Consider the following 15,467-nt stretch of genomic DNA (forward strand, 5'->3'; position numbering starts at 1 on the left):
CCTGCTTTGGTCTGGTGCAGCCTGTCACCCAGAGTCACACAGGTCACACCTGCTCTGACACTCCCAGCCCCAGCCAATTGATGCCTTTTTTTTTTTAATTAAAAAAAAAATCTCCTGGCTGCATATCATCAAGAAAAACAACATTGTTTTCAGGGTCTCTTATCTCTCCACTCCCAAATATCCTGTTTCTTTGGGCTGGGCAGCCAGGACCAATAGAAACCTCTTCCTGCCATTGGCTGACTTCATTTCCCAGACTTAGCACAATCTCATCCGCTCAAACAACCTCATCAAAACTACTTTCTGGTCAGAGAGAAGCAATAATTATCATTAACATTTATTAACGATCAATAAACTTGATTGCATTATGGCCAGCACTATTAAGGTAAGGAGAGGGTTCCTCTACATTTGACAAAATCTTGCTCTTCTCGCGCTTGGCTTCCTTTATCAAGGCAGATAAGTTAGGGTTGGGCAACACCCCCCCCTACCACAATAGAGGACAACAAGATTTCCTTTGCGCTGCCTAGTAAATTTCCTTTTTCCTACTCCGACCATCCGCAAGGCTTAAAAACTTCAAACTCAGAAAAAAATTGGGGTTTCTAAATTCTCTGTTGAGCGTCGTGGATTACTTTTGTGGAGGCTTTTTGGAGCGCTTCTGAATTTTCAGATTCTTTACCTGTTGCTAACGGTGTCTGGATGTGGGTCTGAGGCGAAGCGACAGGCGCAGAGGTCGGAGGGCAGGGTCACAGAGACAGGCTTGTCCATGGCGAAGGTTTGGATGGACGCGCTTCAGGGACTCCTCACCACCAGCCGCGCCAGCCCGTCCCCGTGGAAGTGAGGAGGCGCTCGGTGGCTGTGGGTAACAGGACGGACACATGTTGACTTGAATTGTGGGACCTCCGTGCTGAGAGGACTGAGCCGTCCCAAAACTCAAATGGTGGTAACGGAGTGTGTTGGTGTATGTGTCTATCCAAATAAAGCACCTGTCCCTCTGTGCACTGTATGCTTTCTTCCTAGTCATGTGTGGTGTGTGGGGACCGTGAAGCTGCGGTCTGTTGGTCTGTTCTCTGCTGTGTTTGGCTCTATGTGTTTTCTTGTAAATGCTTCTGGAAGACAGCTGGTAGAGTTTACCACGGAGACAAATCTGCACGGGTGGAGACTTAAATGTGGGCTGGTTGCTACAGACAGCTGAAGCCGAAATAGATGTCAGTGGAAGTACTGGTGCTCTGAGGTGGTGGGTCTGTTAAACTACATTCCAGGCCGCCAGGCTTTGGTGACATTTGTAGGAATGAGGAAAGTCAGCAGCCTACATAAAGGAAGCCAAAGAGTGTGTTATTTGTTATGTCTGTAGTTCTGTGTCACAAAGAGGAGACGTGACCGTCTGTCCACTAAGAGTTCTGCTTAGCTTGAAAACTCATGAAATGTGGGCTTTGCCCACAACTGAGATGAGGCGTTAGAAAACGCTCTTTGGTTTAATATCCGTCGCGTTATGTATCATGTAAGCTGTGTTTCAGAGTTCCTTCCAATTTTCAGTTCTCAGAAACTGAAAATTTATAATGTAATGTAATATAATATAATATAATATAATATAATATAATATAATATAATATAAGGCTCACAGCAAAGGCTGTCATCTTAGTGTTTACTTTCTCTGGCTTCAAGGATTAGGGCCAGCTGCAATAGTGTGACCTAGAGGGGAATTTTAACATTGGGTCTGATACATCCTACTTTCAGATAAATGAGTAGAAATGACTTGACTTTTATAACCCCAATTTCTGTTTTTTGCTTTCTGCTTTAGATTTTTAATTCTTATCCATATTTCAGAACAATTAAATCAAATATTCTTTGTAAATCTTAAATAGCTTGAGTAGAAGCTTATGTGGGCTCCTTCCCACTCCCCAAACCAATGCTTTAAAGGGCACAGAGAGAGCAGGCCGCCTTGTAGAAGGTGGAGTACATTTTGACAAACACTCCAATGTGTTACACTGTTTTGTTTAAGATCCATGTTTATGAAGAAGTCGCTTTTGAAGTCTGAATGCATTTTTATCTTTTGTATACATTTGGGGACAAGTGCTTGTGATTGTGTAGGACTCTGTGCATGGTTGAATTCTGTGTTACATGACATTGTATGTCTCCCTGTGACAGAAATGGCTTCCAGGGAATTAATTCTTTAAGGCTCCCTGTCAGAGCAGTCTCTCTTGACAGGTGACTTCTTTGAAGTTCAGCTTTCTGTGAGGTTTCCTGGATAAAGTAATGGGATAGTTTTATGGCTTTGTTTATGGAGTGGGGGAAAGGCCTTGAGTCTGTTGACTGCAGTTTTAATTACACTAGTGTGAGCCTCAGATCAGCACAGGGAAATGCCCTCTCCAGTTGAGACAGTCCCCACAGGGGTATTTTCCAATAGCAAATACACTTGGAGTTTTGGGTGTTTCAGTAAATAAATCATTGAGTCCTTTCGTTCACAGGTACGCTGTGCTTGTGAAGTGGGCACAGCACCCCAGCCTGGGATTCCTTCCCTTCAGGCATTCTGCCTACGCCTGTGAGGCTCTTTGCTGGTAGTCTTACCCAGCTCTGCGGGTTTGAGTTCAAGAACGTGGTGTTTCAGTGGGGGAGAGGTGAAGGTATCTTAGGAACTTAGATTTCTCTCTGCACATTGACAGGCTTCAGGAACAGGTTGAGGGTTCTAAGATAAACATGTTAGCAAACGAGCCAAGCGTTTGGAAGGTGGCTCTGAGGGATGATTGACCCTGGAGGCCGCTATTCCTCACGTAAACCTTCAGTTAGGGGCTTAATTCAGCCCTCTGAAGATTTTTCTGACCTTGTTTGCAATACCCATTGCCTCTTGGGTAGCCCAAGGAAGCCCGTAATCTGCACATAGCCTGCATTTAAAAATATTTGATGGCAGGAGAGTGGGGGAGTGGGGGGAATTGAATAGGGTTCCCACAGAAAAACAGTCTAACCCTGAACAATTTGAGACTGGGAATCCTAAGTTGAAAGCCTTGATTCTAGAGTTGAATCTTTCAAGTGTGTCTGTGTGTCTTTGCGTGTGTGTGTGTGTGTGCACGTGTCTTTGCTCGAGTGTGTGTGTGCGTGTGCGTGTGCGTGAGTGTGTGCGTGAGTGTGTGTGTGTGTGTGTGTGTGTGTGTGTGTGTGTGTGTGTAGTATACATGGAAGGAGCATGTTCTAACAGCAGCTTGAGTAGAACCAGCGTAGGAGTCAGACAGGATCTGGAAATTTCCTCAGGAGGCCCAAGGCAAGCAGCTCTGGAGCAGGCTCTGGACAGTTGGAAAGTTACTGAGGAGGCCCATGGATGGCACTCTGACATTGGGGATGATGAGGGAAAGGTCTTCTCTGCGTGGGCTTTCATGGAGGTGGCGAAGCAGCTAACTACAGCTGTGTTCCTCACCTCCCTCTGGGCATCAGGGGAATGGGCAAGGCCTCCTTCTCGGGGATTCTGTGACGGTGGAGGAAACTCCAGGTGCCGAGTGCTGTTGTTCTCGCTTGGTAACGGCCACATCCCAGAGCAGCCCCCAGCCCCCACCCCTGCTTCTGCCCTGGCCTAAGTGCATTGAAAAGACAGCATCTCGAAGATACTCACTGTGTGCACTCGGGGCTATTCTCAGACCCTCTGCGATACAGCACACTTAGGTCTGCACATGCGTGATATAGTGCCTGTGTGTATATGTCTGTGTGTGTGCCCCTATGTCCACCTGTCACCCTGACTGGTGGCCCTGGTGAGCAGAATTGAAAACAGATGAATCTCTGGGTGTATCCCCCCGCCTCTGTCCCATTTAACACACTGCAGGACTCCCACACCCTGAGAATGTTCCAGAACAAAATGATGCCTTCATCATCTGTATCTCCTTTTAACTCATTAATTTTTTTTTTGCTTCTGAAAAAAGCAGACTCTGATTTTTAAAAACATATTCCCAAGCACACTCATACATTCTCACCAATGTTTCTTTAGAAAGCATCCATACAAAATAAAATCTGAAAAACCAACGATGCCTTCAGGAGAGCATGACCGGTGCATTCAGAACTTCTGAGTGGGTTTCCTTCAGCTGAGAGGCACTGATTTAGCTACTGGTGCTCATGAGACTCTGAGGAGGCCTACGGGAGGTTCCAAAACATACAGTCTTGGCAAAGGAAATTTGCAGAGATGGTCTTGACAGAGTGTGGTTTCACACTGCCCTGGTGGGCCTTGTCCATTTGCTACGGAGGCTTCTGCTTCCTGCCCTGCCCTGGGATACTATCAGATCACCCCAGAGGCCATCTCTCACTTTATGTGACCCCAGGCACACTTGCATTTGGGGGCTGAACTACGTGACCCCAGCTTTCTCTCCATCACAGTGGTGACCCTTCCTCATGCTGGTGTGAGCCGGCTCTCAGTGAATGGCGGGTGCCACGGGACTCAGGTTATTGTCCCTTTCGTGATGAGCTGCCATGCTTTGTGATGCCACTCTGTGCTCTGTGTTTCGCCTAACCCAGCTTCAGGAGTAAAGCCCACCGCCATGGACAGAGCGAATGGCGGGGTCTCTTCCAGCTTTCATAATTGTAGCCGCCCAGCCTGTGATGGCGTATGCAGGGCTAGGGAGAAGGTGGGAGCGCTGAATGGCGTCCATCGAAAGGTCGAGGCCCAAGAAGTCGGTTGCTCAGATGAGGGGGGTCAGCCTGCTGCCTTCACCTGTTCTTGGTGAAGAAAGACCATGTGTTTGGTGATAGCAGGAGGCCTGGATTGTGACTTGTTCTTGTCTGCTAGCACAAAAAGAAGGACCCGAGGCCGGGCGGTGGTGGCGCACACCTTTAATCCCAGCACACAGGAGGCAGAGGCAGGCGGATCTCTGTGAGTTCGAGGCCAGCCTGGGCTACCAGAGTGAGTTCCAGGAAAGGCACAAAGCTACACAGAGAAACCCTGTCTCGAAAAACCAAAAAAAAAAAAAAGACCCTGGGATCCTCCACTACCCAATTTTCTCCATAAGCTTTTAGGGGAAAACATAATTTGGCTTTGTACAATTTACAGGTGGAGAGTGTAAGGTATTCCTATACGGAAAGTGCAAAGATGTTCCAAAGTCTCTTCATGCAAGCCACAGTGTCTGCCGATCTCCGGCACGGTCTTTCTGATTGTGTGTGCCTGTTAGTTCTTCCACACAGCTAACTGTTCTGCTTTTTGCTCTTGATACTAATTTACACACATTTCACCACCCTGTCACTAAATGCTTTTCATAAACATCATTTTTATGCTTTTTAAAATATAAAATCGATGTTATCATTTTTTTACAACCAGTGTCCTGCTGCAGGAAATAGCCTTCCTTCAGATTTTCATAAATGCAGGGCTGAGCAGGCCCTCTCTGATTTCTAGAAAACACATTTTGTGGGTGTTGTTGCTTAGAAAAGAAACTTTTGAGTGTGCATGTCTTTAATACCTTTGTCAAATTGAAACATTGTGTCCGTTTCACGGACACTTGCCAGCTTTCCCTAGAGGGAGTGACCAGCAGCTACAGCCCCTTGAATATTTTGATCTAATCGACATCATTTGGACAGGGAGAAGGGATGCTCATTTTTTTGCATTTTGATTGGAGTTTATGTTTGTTTTAGCATCCTGTCCCTTTCTGTGTGAGCCTGTCTCAGTCATCCTCTGAGACCTGTGTTATCCTCTTGTTCAGGCTTCTACTTCCTGGTTGATCCAGCGCGTCCCCTACTGCTTCTCCCATCGCCCCGACGGAGGCTGGCGGTGGGCGAGGCTGGCGGTGGGCGCAGCCTGCCTTCTCCAGTCCCGCGCTGCTCCTTCTGTTTCTGCCCCCTCTGCCCACGGCTCGCCTTTGTGTGTCTGCGTCTGTGTTCTTATGAAGTCACAGGGCCTTGTTCTTGGTTAGAACGTGCATGCGTCTTGGGCGTTGTCAGCAGTGGCTGGAAGACTGTAGGGGTTGACAAGTACTGGAACAGTGTTTTAACTAAAGTTTAATTATGATCGCCAAGAAGAAAAGAGATAATTATGTAGTCATTGTAAAGTCGTATTTCTTTCGTGATCTCTCTCCCACTGAGATGAGTTAAATGGACTTTGTGTTTAAAGGCACATAAAATGCTTTAAAGCACATGGCTCTGGGACGCTGGATTTGTGAATCAGTTTGACACCATCCCCAGAGCTGCCTGGCAGGCCTTGTGCTAAATAAACGGGCGTGTGGTCTCACGCTCAGAGCGCTTGTTCACAGATGAGGGTGGAAGCTTCGGGAAGGATGTGGATCCATCGATCTCCTTTCTCAGTGTCCCGGTGATCTCCTTATGACGGTTGTTTCCTGTATCCCCAGCCAGCACTAGGTTTCTCTGCAGAGAAGAATGGTGTGTTAAATGATGTAAAACACATGAAGACGCTGGGTCATGAGTTCTTATAACTATCTACTCTGCCATCTGTTCTTATGTGGAAGAAAAAAAAAATCCCACCAGCAGCTGCTTGGTCACACGAGGCGGCTACACAATAAACTGCTGGAGACTGAGGGTGGCATGTTGCCTCTTCTGTGTCGCCTTGATGACAGGGATTGTTTTGGGTTGCTGTTTTGCTTTCTGAGTCTTTGAGATGATCTCACTCTGTAGCCCAGGCTACTCCAGAACTCTTGGCAATCCTCCTGCCTCAGCCTCTCCACTGTGAGGATTACAGGTGTATACCACCATGCCTGGCTTAAAGAAATATATGCAAAGTGTGATTTTTTTTTCCCCCCTGAGGTCCTGGGGATGGAACCCAGGGCTTTGTTCATACTAGGCAAGCACTCTACCACTCAGATCCACTCTGCTCTAAGAATTCTCTCCTTATTTGGCAGTATCCAAGGGGCAGAGGTTCCTGATTCCAGGTCGGTTGGTGACTGGCTCACATGTCCCGAGTGAGCCCAAGTGTCAACTTCCGTGCTCTGTCTTGGGCGTCAGTAGTGAACACTCGGGTCAGAGTTTTCCGCTCTGCCCTGCAGCGTCGTCTTTCGGCAGGGTGTTGGTGGAACCCAGCCCCAGGAGGAACAGGTGCCGTGCTGTTGTGTGCAGATAAGTGTTGAGGGTTCCAGAAAAGAAACGCCAAGAAAGCCAAGTAAAATTATTTATGTTTTAAAGTGCCACATCAGAATCCAACCATAACATCAACAGCGCTGTTACTTCAAACACTTGCTAAAAACAATGCGTGCTTAGTTCTGGAAAATACGATAGGGACATCAAGCAGAGATGCTCCAGGTTGTGTGTGTGTGCATGTGTGAGTGTGTGTGAGTCTACGTGCACCCATGTGGGTGTGTGTGTGGCGACTAGAGGTCAAGGCTAGCTGTCTTCCTCAGTTACTGACTGGCCAGTGAGCCCCCAAGTCTATCTTCACCACCCCACTGCTGGGGTCCACGTTTACAGGAGTGCCAGGGATCTGAACTTGGGTCCTCAGGCTTACATAGCGGGTGCTGTATGCACTGAGCTGTCTGTCACCCCAGCCCTAAACAGTCTTTCTTCCGAAGCATCCACATCTATGATGTACCGTTTCTTTCTTCCGAAGCATCCACATCTATGATGTACCGTTTCTTTTACTGCGTGAAATCACGGTGTTACAAATCACACACAGGGCCTTTTCATTTCCCTTTCTCCTGTTTGATAAGTGCCATCATGGGTTCAGCCCTTCACGCCTCCACATGAATCCCCAATCAATTGATCCAAATAACATCAGCCCTTTTGGCATCCTATTCGGCATTATCTTTTAAATGATCTGTTTATTCTTTGACAGTTTCATATATTTACACAGTGTATATTGAGCATATTCATATACGACTTCCTCCCTCCACCTACCCCCCAGCTCCCCACCCATCTCCCTCCCAGCTTCATGCTCGTTGTTGTTGCCTCAGTAGCCACAAGGCTGGTTAATACAGTCCATCTGGGCGCGAGCATGCGGCCATACCTGATAGCGCATTCATGTGAGCGTCGCTTCAGAAGAAGAAGAAACTATCGAAACAAGAGTTCAGAATGTGTCAACAAGGTGAGTTCATGTCTCAATTTGAGGCAGGTTTCTTAAGACGTTGCTTTAAGAACATGTGGTTTCACGTTGCGTGGCTCTCTCCTTGGACGTCCTGTGTTTGTACAGTGGCCATCAAGAACATGAAGGCTGCCCAGGACACCACAGCCCACAGTCGTCTGTGCCAGGGAGGCGCTTGGTGTTCTATTTCTTCATACCATTGTTGTGATGGAGTCCGTGGGAAAGGATTGATTTTATCATTCCTGCAGGGGACGGCAGGCACAGAGGGCCACAGGAGAGGGGACTCCCTGGGAGAGGGTGGTCAGATCTTCAGCCTGGCACAGTGGGACCTCAGCAGGAAGCTGGCCTCCCTGGCCTTTGTTTTTTAGGGGTGGAAAGAGCAGAGCTGGGATGCAGAGCCGATCCTCTTTGGGTTTCAGTGGCTCTGTTGATCTCAGGACTCACAAAATGGTGCCTCATGAGACCTGGACAGCAGGGAATGTCTGTATGCCTAGACAGAAGGCTCCCAGCAAGGATTCAAATCCTGTCCCTTCTGTTCCCTGGTCCACAACAAGTCATAGCCTGTTTCGCCTGGCATTTCTTACCTGGAAAAAACATCGTTCCCACTCGTGTTACCGTAAAATGGACCGGGCATAGGAGCGCAGAACTCAGCAAAGCATGTGGGGGTTTCGGTCCTCAGTGGAGGGAGGACGTTTCCATCCACCCAGGCCAGGGTCCCATCTGAGATGAGTGACAACAAAGGATATGAAATTGCCCACCAGTGAATCCCGCTTTTCCATATTCGAGGGGCTTAGTTTTCTCTAAGGAGCTATTTTCTCTGTATCATGAGGTAAAAGTTCTGACAGAAACAGCCAGTTTCCAGTTGGTCACAGCACTGTGTGCTGGAGGTGGCATGCCCCAATGCCGGGAAAATGCCAGATGGTGTATTTTCCCGACTCTTTCAGGGCATGTCCCTCTTCTCTCTCCCTCTCCCTGACCCACACCCTCCCCTCTTTTCTTCCCTCCATCTCTCCTTCCCCCCTTCACTCCTTGCTCTTCTCTTTCTCTCTCTCTTTGCAGCTCTCTCTCGCTCACGGTGAATGCTGCAGGGGCATTGAAAAGCATAAAAACGAGCAATAGAACAGAAGAGGCCCCTGCCTGAGTGTTCAGGTGACCAGTGTCCTTATTGGGTCTGGTCTGCTTATTGCTCTCATCCTGGGAACTTGGACAGAACAGTTTTGTAAAGTCTCAGTGTTAAAAAGCAGAGAGGAAAGCCGGGCGGTGGTGGCGCACACCCTTAATCCCAGCACTCGGGAGGCAGAGGCAGGCGGATCTCTGTGAGTTCGAGGCCAGCCTGGGCTACCAAGTGAGTTCCAGGAAAGGAGCAAAGCTGCACAGAGAAACCCTGTCTCAAAAAACCAAACAAACAAACAAAAAACAAACCAAAAAAAAAAAAAAAAAAAAAAAAAGCAGAGAGGAGATTGCCCATGAGAGTTGGCCTCATGCAGAACTCATCCACATGCATGGCTTTGACTTCTACAGTTTCTCTTCATCTTTGCATGGATGCTTAGAACCAAGACCATATTTGCAGCCCCAGAAAATTCAAACATTATTGAACGTCAAATTCAAGTGACTTTTGGGGTTATCTGACTCTAGGAGTTATTCTTTCCACCGACATGAATTAACACAGATGGTTTTGTAGACCTGGCCTATTTTTATTCAAAGAAAATGAACCATGAAGCATCTAAAAGAGAAATAAAATCTGCTTTGCTGCTTCATACCACTGAGAGGATGTTGCCTGTCTGACACTAGCCCTGCCTCTGCCCCTTTGGCTGGCTGGCTGCTGAAGCATAAGCCCATGGCAACTCGTTTTTTAAGATGGTGGTTATGAGAAAAGAACACATACATTTTTTTTAAGCCTTGTTCTCTGGTGATGGAAAACATCTTTTTTTAGACCCTCTGTTTACTGCTTTGGTAAACAGTAAAATGCTGCTACAGCAATCACCTTGAGGATAAACGGCTTTGTAGACAGACACTTCCTACCCTTGCTTCCTGCCCTGATAGCCAGGCCAACCAGAGGCGCAGGCGCAGGAAGGGCTCCTTGTGGAAGCTTCCTGTCCGTGTGCTGCTCCTTCCTTAGCGGGACGGAGGCCTCCGGATTTTCAAGGGAGGATTCTGTGTTTTGTAGCAGGTGAAGATACGAAGCTTTACCGACTTCTGTGTCTGCCTATCTTGGTGTTATCTCGTACACAGACAGGACAGTGCTGTGTCCCGGGTGGGGGAGGGTGGGTCTCTCGGCCTTTTGAGTCCTGGAAAGAGGTTTATGATTCAAGTCATTGTCCCCGAGGTTGGATGAAAGGCATCCTCTAGAATTGCTCCATTTAAAGCCATTGTGGAGCTTGCTCTCTTTAGTCAGGCAGAAATCACCAGATTTGGATCCAAAAATTTTCAGTTCACAGTTTGTTCTCTGTGCCGAGCTTACGCCAGTTATTAAATCCCAGGGAACGCATTGTTTAGGCCCTTTGAAGCAAAGCAAATAAAACCACAAAGCACAAACACTGAACAATAGAGAGTCATCCATTACCCATCTACAGGATATGTCCTTAGCAACTGGCCCTTTTGTAGGGGGAAAATATATCAAGTCAACAAACAATAAACTAAACAAAATAAATAGCACCCGAGAGCCCGCAGCTCTAGCCCTGGCAAAGCCCCAAAGAATGGTGTTTACAGGCTCAAAACAGGGAAACCTGCCACCCCCACCGAGCCTCCTGCAGAGGTTAGAAATAACCACACCCTGAGCAGCCCCTCACTGCCGCCCCCACTCCCACCCCTGATGTTGGACCTTAGACAAGGCAAACATCTCCAGCAAGCTTTGCAGTGCAGTGAGAAGGACACCAGGGTGGCCCTCTGGCTCTGTAGACACAGGGTCCATAAGAGACGGTGGCTGCCTCAGTGGAAGCAGAGACTAGACCTGCCTCTCTTTAAACCTGTTTGCTAATCTTGTTGGAGACCTCTAAGCCTAGAACCTCAGTGTCCTGTGTGAGTGAAGACAGCCTGTTTCATATAGTAACACCGCACCAGCTCGCTCCCATCATGATTCCCCAGAGGCCACCTCTGCAGGCTTGCAAAGGGCCTCGGGGTTGGTAGGACATGAATAGTGGCTGTGTGATTCTGGGGCCTATGGAGAGTCTTACCTATTGGGGTCCCTTCAGAAGACCACCCACACTATTGAGGAGGGATTTTGGTCTTGGTTTGTTGACCTTGCCTGGAAGGATGCAGGCTCAAAAGAACTGTTGAAAAATATCAATGAAATGTCAACAGTGATAAAAAAAATTTTTTTCTTCCTTTTTTTTTCCATTTCAAAACAACTACATAGAAGCTTAGAAAATTAAAATTCGGGGTTGGGGATTTAGCTCAGTGGTAGAACACTGGCCTAGCAAGTGCAAGGCCCTGGGTTCGGTCCTCAGCTCCAAGAAAAGAAAAAAGAAAAAAAGAAAATTAAAATTCAGAAAAGAAACTTTAAAAAAACTTATATCACACCCGTCAAGAGTCTGCTGGCACTTGATTCCTTTCTAACATGATAGGGTTTTTGTTCTCCATATTTGCAGGTAAAACATTTGGAAACGAAATTCATTTAAAAATAATGATTTGCTACTCACTTCCTTTTTCATAGGCTCCTTTAGAAATAGAAGCCCATGTTGCCTTTTTTTCTGTTGTCTTCCTGTTTTGTTTGTTTGTTTCCAGGGTTGGGAATTGATCCTAGGACCTAGTGCATGGGAGGCAAGCTCTCTGGCTCTCTGTCAACTGAGCTATATGCAGTCCTGTGACTGTTTTAAAAGCTTGATGTGTGCAAGAACACTGAACAGCAGGGTGCCTAGGTGTGCAAGGGTGAGCTCTGTGGGCACTCACCCTAGCTTCTGTGTTTTGAAACTTTAAAAATTATTATTATTATTATTATTATTATTATTATTATTATTATTATTATTTTGGAGCGGAGGACCAAACCCAGGGCCTTGTGCTTGCTAGGCAAGCACTCTACCACTGAGCTAAATCCCCAACCCCTAAAAATTATTATTTTTTAAAATATTTATTGTTATTATTTTAAAAAAGTGTGTGTGTGTGTGTGTGTGTGTGTGTGTGTGTGTACACATGAATGCAGGTGCCTGCAGAGTCCAGGGTCTCAATCCCTGGGAGCTGGAGTTACAGGTAGTCACAAATCATTTAATTTCGGGAGGCAGAGCCAGGTGGATCTCAGTGAGTTTGAGGCCAGCCTGGTCTACAGAGTGAGATCCAGAACAGGCACCAAAACTACACAGAGAAACCCGGTCTCAGAAAAAAAAAAAAGAAAAAAATCCACACCTTTCTTCAAAAATGGCTTAGATGATGACTTGGCATTTACTTTGACTTTTGGTTGTTTGTGTGTAGGTATATGACGTGAGTCTTTGCACACATTAGATATTGATAAAGCTTCTGTACTCAAGCTAATATGTCTGCTGTCTCCTATGGCCACCCAGTGTGTATGTCAAGGGCGAGAGTACCCCAGTTTAGTGTGAGCAAAGTCCCGAAGTCCAGCACCGTGTCCCCAAGCGCAGCTCTGTGTAGTTCATGGTCTCTAGACTCCACCATCCTGCATTCCGGATGCTGTCTTCCTTTGGATTTCGTCCTGCCATTTCCTTCTGGACCCATGCTCACTGTTTTATCTTCGGTTTGATGTCTGTGCACTTAACAGTTGTAGATTCTGCCTGTGAGCAAGATCATCCAGTGCTTTCCTTCTGTAACTACCCTGTGGTGCTTAGCATATTGTCTTCAAGATTTCTCCACATTTGGACAAGTGATAGAAAATCTCTCTCTCTCTCTCTCTCTCTCTCTCTCTCTCTCTCTCTCTCTCTCTTTCACACACACACACTTTTTGGTAAATGTTTCATGTAGCTCAGGCTAGCCTGGAATGATCTATGTAGCTAGTGATGACCTCCAACTTCTGACCCTCCTCCTTGCATCTCAGGTGCTGAGATTTGAGCTGTGTGATGCCATGTGTGGTTTACACAACACTGAGCATTGAACCCAGGGCTCCGTGAATGCCGGGCAGGCATTCTGTGGACTGAAACACATGCCCAGCCCAGAATGTCACTTTTCAAAGATGAGTAGCAGCTGTACATGGCACGGGTCCTTCCTTTGTTCCCCCACCAAGGCTGTTTCCATGTCGTGTTTTAGGTGAACAATGCTGCAGTGACTGGGGGCTTGTGGGTGTCTTTATTGGCTGTGGACCGATTCCCTTGGGTGTATAGACAGGGACGGTGGAGCATATGGTGGTCATATACTCGAGAACCCCCACGACCAGCACCCCGCCCTCACCGTCTCTTGTCTTTTGGTAGGAGGCATCATAACAGGTGTAAAATGACACCTCATTGTAGCTGTGGCTTTTATTTCCACAAACACTAGTTAGACTGAAATCTTTCTATTTACCTGTTGGCCATTTTTAGGTCTTCTTTGGGGAAAGGGAAATACCTTTTCAAGGTTCTTTGTGAATGTTTTTGCTGGTAGACTAATCATAGGACCACCCAGAGCCTGGTGGGGTTTTGAGTGCTGCGAGTACTTCTTTGGTGAGTGCATGCAGTCTCCTCCAGGCTGTGGATGGAGACTCCCCTGCTGGAAAATTCCAAGCAGAAAGGCAGCATCTGAGCAGCTCTGGCGGCGGCGGCACTTCCTTCCGTGACATTTGCTTTGAGTGAATGACAGCACCTCCCACTGTTCACTTGGGGTCTGCACTGGGTCCTTGGCATGTCCGTCAGCTCATTGGCTGTAGTCCTTTAACTGTGTCTTGGGTGTGAATTAATGAGAAGTTGCGCTAAGTGCGCAGTGGTGGAAACTTTTCACTTCTTCTGTGGCTGTAGTCACTCCTTTAAAGTTTCAAGGACTCTGTCACTTAACCTCCTAATCCCTGGCGCTGGTCTCCATTCCCTGGTCCACAGAACAAGTTTCCCCATCAGTTGGAATCTGGCAGGTGACACCACTGTAGTTTTTATATTATTTCTACAACAGATGTGATGTAAGATCTATATTAGCAGATCAGTTTCTGTATTTAACTACAGAAAAATCTACTTTTTAATGGAGGTTAATTTCAATAACAGAGAATGACCAGTTTATTAAATTTAAAATTACTTACTGGAATGTCAAAATGTGCAAGTATATTATTTGATTTGGTAAGCCTTATGGCTTAAATTGCTCTGTAGAAAGTGATGGAATAGGATGTTTGGGAAGCCGTTCAGCTCTTAAGGATGATTGCTGCTTTCCCAGAGGACCTGAGTTCAGTTCCCAGCACAGCATCGGGTACCTGTGACTCCAGCTCCAAGGGATGCAACACTGAGATACTTTCTTCTACTTGTCCGTGGCCACCCGCACACATGTGACACACATTCATACAGAATCAGACACAGACACACCTATACACGTAAATAAAAATAATAAAAATGGATGAAGAAAATGGTAAAAAAAAAAATGTCATCTTCCATGAAATGAGGTATTCTGTGATCCTGGCTAAATAGTTTTGCTTAGAAAATAGTAGATTTACATGTAGTTTTCAGAGAAAAGTTACAGACAGGTCTCATGGACTCTTTTCCTAGCTTCCCTGAAAGGTAAGATTTTTAAATGTGTTCATTCTTTCATGATCTCGTGCATCTCTAAGGTACTTTGACCATATCCTCCCATTTTCTTACTCTTCTCCAGCTCCCACTGACTCCTCCTTTCCAACAAGTGTCGTCCCCCCGCGCCCCTTCCATGTGTGTTTTGGAATCCCTGTGTCTGTCAGTAGTGTCTGTGTGAGCAGGTGGGGCTTATGTAGGAGAGGATTGCGACGGTGACTGCACCCTTGGGGCAGTGGACCTGATGAAGTTTTTTTTATTTTTATCTTTATGGACATTGTCCAGTTGATCATGAAGGAATTCGCCTCTTGGTTGTCTCCTAGCACAGGGAAAGATCTGTCTGTAGATGTTTACTGAAGGAATGATAGTATGAGGAAGGGATCCAGTGCATGCGAAGGAAGTCTTTCCTGGATGTGAAACTAGCTAAAACAGGTTCTAGTTTGTAAGGAATCAAAGGAAAGGAAATGAGTTTTATTCGGGAATCAAAATGTTGGAAGAAACTTGACTGGTCCCTGAGAGCCCATTGTGTCCTGAGCTAATTGCATTTTGGATCTGTGCACTTAATTGTTCTTGGATAATTAAAAGAGAAGCAGGGCTTTGCTGGAGGAACAGTATGCATGGGATAATCATGGAGTAATTTGCTTGCAATTATTGGTTGGAAAACATACCAAGGAAATTATATTTTAACTTCCTTTTGTTGTTTCATTTTAACTTTTAAAATAGTTTTTCAATTAATTAATCTCTTTCTTTTACATTCCGACGGCAGCAGCCTCCCTCCCTCTTCTGCTTCCACTCCCCCCACCCACCCACCCACCCCTCCTCGGTAAGAAAGAGGCAGGCCTCCCATAGGCCTCAGCAAAGCACGGCCA

General features: G+C 46.5%; 1 protein-coding gene across 2 annotated transcripts in view; it reads left to right on the forward strand.

Moving 5' to 3' along the window:
- The first annotated feature begins 240 nt into the window (after positions 1 to 240).
- Erg (ETS transcription factor ERG) overlaps positions 241 to 15,467 on the forward strand; it is a 100,026-nt gene continuing 84,799 nt past the window's right edge. The window contains exon 1 of one of the 2 annotated variants that reach the window (XM_028879944.2): positions 241 to 382. In XM_028879944.2, coding sequence (XP_028735777.1) covers positions 365 to 382 — 18 coding nt within the window. In that variant the 5' untranslated portion in view covers positions 241 to 364. The remainder of the gene's footprint in view (positions 383 to 15,467) is intronic. The other variant, XM_037209618.1, reaches the window with a different exon arrangement.

This window comes from Peromyscus leucopus, chromosome 12, assembly GCF_004664715.2.
Source record: "Peromyscus leucopus breed LL Stock chromosome 12, UCI_PerLeu_2.1, whole genome shotgun sequence".
Lineage (NCBI taxonomy): Eukaryota > Metazoa > Chordata > Mammalia > Rodentia > Cricetidae > Peromyscus > Peromyscus leucopus.